Source organism: Ovis aries, chromosome 1 (genome assembly GCF_016772045.2).
Source record: "Ovis aries strain OAR_USU_Benz2616 breed Rambouillet chromosome 1, ARS-UI_Ramb_v3.0, whole genome shotgun sequence".
Classification (NCBI taxonomy): domain Eukaryota; kingdom Metazoa; phylum Chordata; class Mammalia; order Artiodactyla; family Bovidae; genus Ovis; species Ovis aries.
Window position 1 is genome coordinate 143,629,071 of NC_056054.1, and position 11,175 is coordinate 143,640,245.

The window sequence follows — 11,175 nt, forward strand, 5'->3', positions numbered from 1 at the left end:
AACATTGAAACAAGTTTCAGTGACAGGCTAATTTTATAAGAATTGTAAGAAAATGCCACAAATGTAGGTTGTTTTCCCTAATATACTCAAAGCCCTAATTCTATGAGTCTAAAACTTCTGAAAATTTTTGAGAATTCTGAAGAGGAGAGAAGATAAATTTGCCATGGTAAAGCATTTATTTAATTTTGGAAAGAATTAATAGCTTGCCTTACCTCAAGTTATTTGGAATGTTAAGAAAGTAACAAATACAGTTTCTTTTATACCCCTTTGAATTAACGATGCTTTGGCTTACCTAAAAAGACATTTAAAATGTTTTAAAATGGCTTACATAAAATATGTAACACGACTTTGAAGTGGACTTTTTTTTTTTAAGTTATTGAATGTGTTACAGTATTGCTTCTTAAAATCCTTAAGCCAAGGGATCTTAGCTCCTTGACCAGGATCAAACCCACACTCTTGCATTGGAAGGCAAATTATTAGTCACAACTTTGTATATATACATATATATAATAATATAAATACATACTTCTGTTAAGAGGTTTATCCATTCACCTTAAATTGTTTAATGTGTCCTATGTAGTATTGGAAACTAGAAATTGGATCTTAATTATTAGTTGTAAATAGTACCTCTCATTTTCTCCCAAGTAACTAAATTAACAGTATTTTGTCTGAAAAATATTACTACTTTGTAACATGCCAAAGAATTGGTGCTTTCTAATTGTGGTGCTGGAGAAGACTCTTGAGAGTCCCCTGGACTGCAAGGAGATCAAACGAGTCAATCTGAAAGGAAATCAACCCTGAATATTCACTGGAAGGAAAGATACTGAAGCTGACGCTCCAATAATTTGGCCACCTGATGTGAAGAGCCGACTCATTGGAAGAGACTCTGATGCTGGGAAAGATTGAAGGCAGGAGGAGAAGGGGTCATCATCAACTCAATTAACATGAGTTTGAGCAAACTCCAGGAGACAGTGAAGGACAGGGAAGCCTGGCATGCTGCAGTCCATGGGGTCGCAAAGAGTCAGATACAATTTAGTGACTAACAACAACAACAACAAAAGTGGTCGTGGCAGATCCTGCTAAATGCTACCGCAATATCTTTTCTGTTCATTCTTACTTCAGAAGTGAGTTTTTTTGGAGAGGCAACATCCCATACTTTTATTTTCCAGCTTCCTCTGCAGCTAGGGATGAGTATGTGACATAACTCTGACCTACCTTCTTGAAATACCGGCATGAGGCTAGAGATAAAGCAATGAATTTGCAACTAACAATCAACAGACATGTAATGGGTGGTTGAGCCAAGGGCAGAAGCAGCCAGTGGTGTCATGTAACTGCTCTGGCCATGTTTGTCCTTCTACCTTGGGACTTCTTTCTGCCTAAGAAAAACAAGCCCTTAGTTGTTTACACTTCTTTGTTTTCCTTCTTTCCTTCTTTGTGTTTTTGAACCTTTGACCCTTAATTTATGGTTAAACATTTTGTTAAATTGTCATTTGTTGGCTGTCTGCTTCTGGCCAAGATGGAATAAAAAGGAAGTGGTTTAAGTAAAAAAGTAGAAGAAAATACACAAAACAGTTTTTTCAAGACCTTATGCATCACAGTCGACATTAATTCTTGTCTGTTATCTCTGTAAAATCATAGCTCTGGCAATACAGGGAAAGCAGAGTCTGTTGTGTAATACCTGGAGATTGTTGCACAAATGCTCAGAACAGAAAGCCAGAAGCAATGTTCAGACAGAATTAGTGTTGACTAAAGCTGGATTAATATTTATGCCTAGTTCCTGTGGTACTCCACTGTAACACATTTTCAATCATTCATTTAGTCTTATTCTCTGATGACCATATTATATTTTCTATTATATCTATTAAAAGTTGAAAAATAGCAATAAACCCATAATCATCCCCAAGTATATTAATGATAAGCTGAGTGCTAAAAGTATGAACTCAAAATCAACCCTGTATCCCTTCCTTTGACACACAAAAATGCATATGTGTCATTTTCCTTTTAAATGTTTTGGAAACATATTTTTCAAAATTTTCACAAATATCACAGATAAGTTTTTAGTTTATCATGTTATTTTTACATTTTGCACATATGCCTATTCATTTTTCTTTTTCTTTTGTGCTGCCCTCATGAGATAAAATGTTACTATCATTGATCAGCTATGATAACTAAGCATGGGTTCAATCTGGTCAGTCTGTAAATAGCAAGTGACCAAGCTTGGTTACCTAGTCAACAATCATTAACAAAAGAAGCTGAAATGGAGCGGGACCTATGGATCCTTGTCCCCCATGTCCTCTGCCTGACTTTTGTCTGTGGAAAAACTTTTGCCAAAGAATAAGGCTAATCAGAGATGTGAGAACCTACAGAAACAAAGGAAAACAGTCAAAGGAGACCAAATAATAAAATGTACTCATTAAGCATAGTCCAGGACTTTTAGTTTCTTCTCAAAGCCTATAGATAATACTCTGAGCCACATCCTGTGAGCTGTTTATAGACACTGAAAGCACCCCACCAGGTGGAGAAGTTAACTACATGATCAGGCTTTAGCCATGACATAACTGACAATTCTGAGAACAGGCCGCAAGAAATGGAAGCAAAGTGGCCCTGGAATTGAAGATTAACTGTACTTAAAACAATCAAGATGATGCTGGTCAGACCACTGACCAATTTCATGGTGACTGTCAGAGCTAACTATGCTGTTTCTGTATGTAGCCCCCTCTGTCTAGAAAAGCTCCTGCTCCCTGATTGTTTGAGCTAGGGGGAATTGGCCTTTGGACAGGAGTCTGTCCTCCCCCTGCCCCCAACTGTCCACATACAAAATAGAGCAAACTTTCCTTTACCTCAACCTTGACATTTCATTGGCTTTTAGAGAGGTCTGCAGCCAGACCCCACTTTTGGTCACAAAACCAATCAGCCTTTACCAGGTTTATTACCCATTACCTTGGCACCATTAACCCAATGGCGTAGCAGTTGCCATACAAACTACTGAGGTAGTCTTCATTTTCATGAAAAAGATTTAGAGAAATGTGGCTCAGAATATTGCCAGAAGTCCTGATTTCTATATTCCACAGATGGTCTACGTACTCGGAAAATGACAGCTAGAAAAGAAATAGCTAGGCTAACTGAAAGGACTAGAAAGAGATCTGCCCTGCTACTGCCTTCTCAGTGTTGGCTTAATCTCACCAAGATCATATTGTACACAATTGAGGACCATATCTTATTTTAATATCCATTTATCCCCAAGTTGCTGTGTATACAATAGACTATCATAAATATTGGCTGTTTCACCCTTTTTGTTTACTTAAAACTGTGTCCTATGTGATCTTATTTGTAAACATGAGACTATATATAACTATAAGAAACTATGAATGTTAATATTTAAGTGGTTATTAAATATTTTCTATATTCCAGAAAGTGTTCTCTCTGCCCTAAATGTTGTCTCATCTCATTTAATTTCCAAAAAAAGAAACTTTAAGGGGTAGATAAAATTCTTACACCCAAATAAGTTCAGAGAAATAAGTTAATTTGCCCAAGTTTGCACATCTAGAAAGCTGTGGAGTTGAGATTTAACATAGATATTCTGTCTCTAGATTCTGAACTCTTTTAACTACAATAAAATTTTCTTACTTTAATTTTGTTGATTATTTTTCCCAGAATAAAAGCCCTCTAGATCAGTTATAACTATTTGTTATTTTCATGTGTATTAAAATGCTTCATTACATCCTCTTAACACTAACTTAGATATCAAAGTTAAATTGAAAAGTATGTGAAATTGCCTTTATTCAACCATTTTTTACCTACAATGATAACTAATTCACTTGGGTTTAACTAATATTATATTTGAAGAAGAACCCAGACCCCAAGACAAATACCATTTATCTACTTGAAAGCTATTGGTTTAAAATTCTTCTCTCCCCTTCTTTAATTGTAGACTCTTTAAGTGGCTCTTCCAGAAATGAGACATATTATTAGAGAACTGAAAAGAGCATCAACAGTTTTATAGTCACCTGGGTCTGGATTTTACAATTTGTTGTCTAAGATCCTCTTGGTATCTTATCATGTTTGGTAAAAAAGGGTAGGTAGTAATACCTTCCTTATGTTCTTCAGTGAGAATTGAAAGTAATAAATTATTCTAGTGCTTTGTACATCACTTGGCATATAGTGGGCTTTCAGTAATAAATATTCTTGTCCTAAAGTAATTCAACTTAATGCTGCTTAGAATTTCCTTCTGTTAGCTAAGATGAATATTTTTGCATGTCAAAAATAATAATTATTTTCTTAATCTATTTTTTAAGTTACAATTTGAAATAAATCAATCATTTAATCAATGCAAGAGATCCAGACTTGATTCCTGGGTCAAGAAGATCCCCTAGAATAGGCAGTGGCTACCCACTCCAGGATTCATGCCTGGAGAATTCTGTGGACAGAGGAACCTGGTGCAGTATAGTCCATGGGGTCACATAGAGTGAGACATGACTGAGCAAAATTTAAATTTACTGCTTCTCTATAATCCAGTCTTTTAAATTTCTCACATTTTGCTTCAAAGACCACTTAAATCATTGAACAAACTTGATGGACATAGTAGAAATTAGAATGAAATATTAATTGTTTAAAATACATTTAAAATTTTACTTTTTTATTCTTTAACTGTATTATATAAATATAAATATTTACGACATAAATATATACTATATAAATATTATGTAAATATATTTATATTATATATAAATATATAAACTATATTATACATGCATGCATATATACTAATGTCACTTCAGTCACCTTCGGCTCTGCGATCCTATAGACTGCAGCCCCAAAGCTTCTTCTGTCCATGAGATTCTCCAGGCAAGAATACTGGAGTGAGTTTCCATGCCCTCCAGAGGCTCTTCCCAATACAGGGATTGAAGCTGCATCTCTGATGTCTCCTGGATTGTCAGGTAGGTTCTTTACCACTAGCACCACCTGGGAAGCCCATATATGAGATAAATATATAAATCTATCTACATTTGTACAAACCCTGAGTATATGGCCTGATAATTTTCACAAACTGAACCAATACTCAGACCCAGATCAAGAAACAGTACATAACCATTTTCCAGAAGCCCACCTTGTTTACCCTATCATTACCCATCATTGGAAAAGACTCTGATGCTGGGAATGATTGAGGGCTGGAGGAGAAGGGGGCAACAGAAGATGAGATGGTTGGATGGAATCCTTGACTCAATGGACATGAATTTGAGCAAACTCTGGGAGACAGTGAAGGATAGGGAAGCCTGGTATGCTGCAGTTCATGGGGGCACAAAGAGACAGACACGACTGAGCGACTTAACATCTCCAGCAACCGAGTAACCAGTATCCCAACTTCTAGGAGTATAATTGTCTTTTACTTTTTTAAAAAACAAACTTTCATATCAATGGAATCATGGGATCATATAAGAGTATTCTTTGTGCTTTACTTCTTTCACCCCACATTATGCATGTGAGATTCATTGGTGTTATTGCCTGCAGTGGTTATTCATTCTTATAGCTGTGTAGAATTCCATGGTATGAAGATACCACAATATATCTACGTGACTGTTGACATACCATTAGACTGTTAAATTATGCAGTGTCTCTGACTGACTTATTACAGATGTAAAGAAGCTAAGACATAAACTTTAACTGATGTTAATGAAATATACAATTCCTTTCTTAAGAGATTTCAACAAATATTTATTCAATGCCTACTGAACACAAAGCATAGTGGTAAGTACTACAGGAATATAAAGATAGGACAACACTTTCAGTAGCTAATGTTTTAAGCAAGGAAATTTTAGATAATGTAGGGTTTTACAATTTAAGTTAACATTTCAGAAATACCTTTAGGGGATGAAGCAAGGTGATGCAAAGTTGTTAAGGAGAAAAAGAGGATAGAAGAAATGACTGAGGGGTCTGAACAGGTTAAAACATTTTATTAAAATAATCTTGAAAGGAAAATATAATTGAAGTTTGGAAACTTCAAATCTGAAGGGCAATTCAGAGAAATAATGTTGCTTTTATTACATAAAACTACCAAATGAAAAAGCCATTCAAAATATAATTAGTACCACAAATTAACAATTACTTGTGAATGCATACCATCTGATATATAACTCACTGAGCTTAATCAATTAAAAAATGACATTCCATAGAAAATACTGGCTTTTTACTCAAATGGTAAAAATATTATAAAATATTATTTTTAAATAAAGCACACCATAAATAATTATACTTTCTCTTTCAAAAAAGCAGCTGAATAACTCAAAGTTTTTCTGATTCTTCCAAAATTTTATATACTGTACAGTAACTCAAAACTTTGTTCATATGTAAATAGGTGCCTATATAGTATTACTCTAAAGTGCCTAATGATTTATTCTACAAATGTTTGTTGAGTACCAACAATCTGAAAGCACTATGCTAGCAACCCAACATACAAAGATAATAAAACTAGGCTCTTGCCTTCAAGTAGCTTTAAGGGGAGGCACACTAAAAGAATTTAAACAGATTTTGGTCCTTGCCGTGATAAAGGTATGCACATAGGGCCAGTCAGAGCATATCAAAGGGTATCTAGATAAGACCGGGGACCAAGGAGAGAAACCAAGAGATACTTTGTGCAGAAGATAACTCCTGAACAAAGTCAGAGACTTAAAGGATAAGTGGCATTTTACACTTTGGAAAATCAGTAAAAGGCATATATTCAGGAGGGCAGAATGGAAGAAAGAAGGTTGGACACAGTTCAGGATGGTTAGAACTATGGTGCTTATCTCTGTTTGTGCCAACCTAGGCCTACTTTCCGGCATTTCTCTCCTGTCTTTATTTTTTCAAATAATATTTTTTTATGTGGTATAATCCATAAATAACTGTTTATTTTTCGCCCCTGAGTCTCCTGTTATTCCGGCTTCTGTTAGCATGTCAAAGAAAAGTCCTCTCTTGTGTATCAAATTCTGTGGTGTTTCAAATTCTGTAATTCTTCCAGAGTCTAGAACAAGTACCCTGCAATGTGAAAAGAATCCAGTCAGGTAACCTATAATCAGTATTTCAGTTCACCTTTCTTGTTCTTGCAACTGTAAAGTTTAAATTACTAGGTAAGTTCTATCAGTAGGAAATAAAAGTACAATTTGACTCAGGAAATATATCAAGTTTTCTAATATTCTCTTAGCATTAACGCTTTCCTCTAATTATTTTGGAAAGTATCTTCCATACTATTAGGGGACACTTTGTATCTCTCAGCACAGATAAAATCCATTATTAGTGGCAAGTAATTACTGTGTTTCAGATGTGCAATAGCTATCTCTATAGAAATTGTTTTACTTCTGAAAACAAATAAAGCATACCTGTCTGAATCAATGATAGAATGCAGTCTGTGAGCAATCGTCAGGATGGTGCAATCAGAAAACTCCTTCCTGATTGTGGTCTGCACCAAGTTATCAGTCTCAAAATCGATGGAGGCTGTTGCCTCATCCAAGATGAGAATTTTTGTTTTTCTCAGCAAAGCACGAGCAAGACAGACTAGCTGTCGTTGTCCAACACTGTTATAAAAAATAGTAAAATGGTCTCAACAATGGATTTTATGGTCACACACTTCCTATTCTAAAATTCTGATGACATTGTTATTCTCTTCCTAAGCCACATTCATTCATTCTTTAAGAAGTATTCCCTGAGTGATTATGCCAGCCTCTGGTTCCAGTTCTGCAAACAGAACAATGAATTAAACAGACAAAAATCTGTGGGTTTTCATGGGGAGACAAAAAATAAACAAGATAAAATGAGCAAAAGGCATAAGAAGAATTCGAATATACAGAAAGGCAGGATGTAAAATGTGGGCATGGGGTGGAGATTTTTGATGAGCATGCCAAAGAAATCCTCACTGAGACGATGCCTTTAGATTCAAGACCTGAAGAAAATGGAAAGTGAATCCTACAGATTTCCAACGGGCACTTGCTCCTGGCAAAGTGATTGGCAGATGTAAAATTCCTAAGGCAGGCAGGAACTGGCCTGGCATATTCAAGGAACTGTAAGAAGCCAACGAGGCCAAGGTGGCAGAAACAGAGAGAGGGAGAGCGGGGAGTAAGCAAAGAAGCAGCTGAGTCATGCAGGCTGCGTCTTTTAGGTGCAGAGAGGGTCTGATTGATTTTCCTTAGGTTTCTGACAGTGATGAAGAAAAAGCAGCATTTTGCTGTCGTTGTTCAGTCTTTCAGTCATGTCTGACTCTTTGCAACCCCACAGACTGGAACATGCCAGGCTTCCCTGTCCTTCCTATCTCCCAGTTTGCTCAAACTTTTTTTTTTTTTCAGGAAGAAAGCTATTAGGGTAGGAGTCTTTACTAAAGAGGAGTCAGTTAACTAATGACTTTCCACACTGCATTGTTGCTTTCTTTCCCCTCCATTTTCCTTCACCAGCAGTTTTCCAGCTGGTGGCTACCATTTTATTTATTCCTGTCTCTCTTCTCTAGAAGGAATGATGTGCTTTGAACAACAAAATCCATGGTAGCTCAGGAGTGACTTCCCTCTGGGGCCAACTTGTTTCTAAAAAGCCTGGAATGAGTAACTCAGGCAAGCTCTGTTCTTTTAAGCTTACCTGAGGTTTTCACCACCCTCTGAAATCTCATGCAGCAGCTTCTTGGGAAGGGACTGCACAAACTCTTTTAAGTGACATAGTTCCAGCACCTCCCATAGCTCATGATCAGGATACTTGTCTAGGGGATCCAGGTTCATTCGAAGGGTTCCAGAAAATAAAACAGGATCCTAGAGAATAGAACAATCACTGGTAATCTTATTGTCACATGAGGCATGGGTACATTAAATAAGGAAAAAGCAAAATGATGAAAAACTAAATAGTTATCAAATTCATTTTATATTGAAACCAAAAGCAGAAGGTCAGAATAAGCTGTGTTTGATTAAATTATTATAAACTTCCTGATTCTTCTTCTTTCTCTAGTTCATAATGTTGACAACAGCTTTCCAACCACAATAATAATGACGATAGTAGACACCATTTAGTCAGGGATATAATATAATATGGGCTTCCCAGGTGGCTCAGTGGTAAAAGAATCCAGCTGCCAATGCAAGAGACGGGGGGGTTTGATCCCTGGGTCGGGAAGATCCACTGGAGAAGGAAATGGCAATCCACTTCAGTATTCTTACCTGGAGAATCCCATGGACAGAGGAGCCTTGTCGGCTACAATCCAAGGGGTTGCAAAAGAGTCAGACATGAGCTAGCAACTAAACAACAACATAATATATAATATAGAGAATAATAGAATAAATGTATCTATAGTATGTATATAATATTATCAGTTAGCCCACCAACCCAGAAATAAGGAAGCAAACACGCTTGTTAGACAGATAGCGAACTCGAGGTTTCAAAAAGCTCCTGTCCAAAGACACGCAGAAAGTAAGTGCTTAAGCAGAACGCGAAGACAAGTCCATGCTTTTTCTAATGCATTTACACGTCTAGTGAAACTGCATTTTACTACACCTGTTTTGATTTATAAGAAAGGAATGACAGTTTCTTTTCTCCACCAACTTTTTTCCTGCCAAAATTTCAGATTTTACTTAAATTTGTTCCAAAATTAATTCATGAATGCCAGTATATGTTTAAACAATATAACAAAGAGATGATAGCATTTTTAGAAGCAAATATAAACATACTTCATAAATTCTCAGCTCAGATCTTTCAAACACAACTGAATGAATCATATTTGACTGTAGAAGCATATTATTGAGCTGATTTGCATACTTGTTAATGATCAAGTTCCTTTGATGCCACAGATGGAAAAATCAAAGGAGTTGGAAACAAAGATCTAACTGAATTATGGTTCCTTTAATTTTAAAAAAAAATTTTTCTAAACCTCAAGTCAAAAAGTCAAAAAAGCCAAAATTCAACAAAGGACCAACTAATAAGCAAAAGCCTTACTAATTGCTTTTTTTCTTCTAAGAAATACCAGTGTGTTTCAGTATGATTTCTTCATTTTAATTTTATTTGTATTTACTATTATGAAGGAAACTTGCAAAGCAACATACTAGTTTTTCAAATAGATAAATGCACTTAGGAAGAATGCATCAGGGTAGAGTATTTAATAGGACTTAATTACATAGTTATTTTTCACAATTTATTTAAAATAATTTGGCTCTCAAATCCAAATGTATAGGCTTGAAAGGAATATATTCTTAAAAAAACAACAACAAAGGAGTTACCAGAGGGAGTTACCAGAGGGAGTTAAGAAAGATTAGCAGCAAAACCGTCTTTACCTGTGGAATAATATTAAGTTTGCCACGAAGGTCATGAAGCCCAATAGTAGATATGTCAATTCCATCGATTATAATTTTGCCTCCCGATCTTTCTACAATTCGAAATAGGCAGTTTGATAGTGTTGATTTGCCTGCTCCAGTTCGTCCTACAATTCCAACCTATAATGAATTAATCATAAACAATTTACACCACACTTTGTGTAAGGGAAGGAGACATTTGTACTGACCAAAAAATACATTATGTGTCTGGTAAGTGGGATCTAACTGCCAACTAGAGTAAACTTGACTATCATGGAGGACTTAACATGACTTTCAAGGATCCATCTTTATCTAGGTACCACTTACTATGGTGGCTCAGAGCTACAGAATCTGCCTGCAGTGAGGAAGACCTGGGTTTGATCTCTGGATAGGGAAGATCCCCTGGAGAAGGAAATCACAACTCTTTTCAGTATTCTTGCCTGGAGAATTCCATGGACAGAGGAGCCTGGTGGACTACAGTCCATTGTGTTGCCAAGAGTCGCACCCACCTGAGCAACTAACACTTTCACTTTACTCACTAGAAAGGCTTAGGCTAATTTGTGTGTTTCCTCTGGTTTTGAATAGTTTAGTTATCACCCAGCAAGAATGGCCCCAGACAGAGCAGATCATCCCTGAACCATCCCTGAACTAGCCATTAAATGTGGGGTTTAAGGAGAGACTGATAAAGGGGTTGATTCCATGAGACTTTCCGAACGAGGCTTCTCTTCCATTCTTCCTCCAAAACAAACAAGCAAACAAAGGAGATGGGAACCCTGTGCTGAGATAGGCTAGAAAATCTAAAGGAATGCCTACAAAACAACTATTGCATCAAAACTACTAAGGGTGGTCATAGATTATGTCTGAGGATTTTGGACTTTTGGACAAAACT

General features: G+C 36.3%; 1 protein-coding gene across 1 annotated transcript in view; it reads right to left on the reverse strand.

Moving 5' to 3' along the window:
- Positions 1 to 5,687: 5,687 nt before the first annotated feature.
- The window catches only part of LOC101122496 (multidrug resistance-associated protein 1-like), a 100,081-nt gene continuing 94,593 nt past the window's right edge, over positions 5,688 to 11,175 (reverse strand). Inside the window, exons 24-27 of the mRNA XM_060397111.1 lie at positions 10,269 to 10,427; positions 8,596 to 8,762; positions 7,353 to 7,547; positions 5,688 to 7,011 (exon numbers count right to left, since the gene is read on the reverse strand). Coding sequence (XP_060253094.1) covers positions 6,855 to 7,011; positions 7,353 to 7,547; positions 8,596 to 8,762; positions 10,269 to 10,427 — 678 coding nt within the window. The 3' untranslated portion in view covers positions 5,688 to 6,854. The remainder of the gene's footprint in view (positions 7,012 to 7,352; positions 7,548 to 8,595; positions 8,763 to 10,268; positions 10,428 to 11,175) is intronic.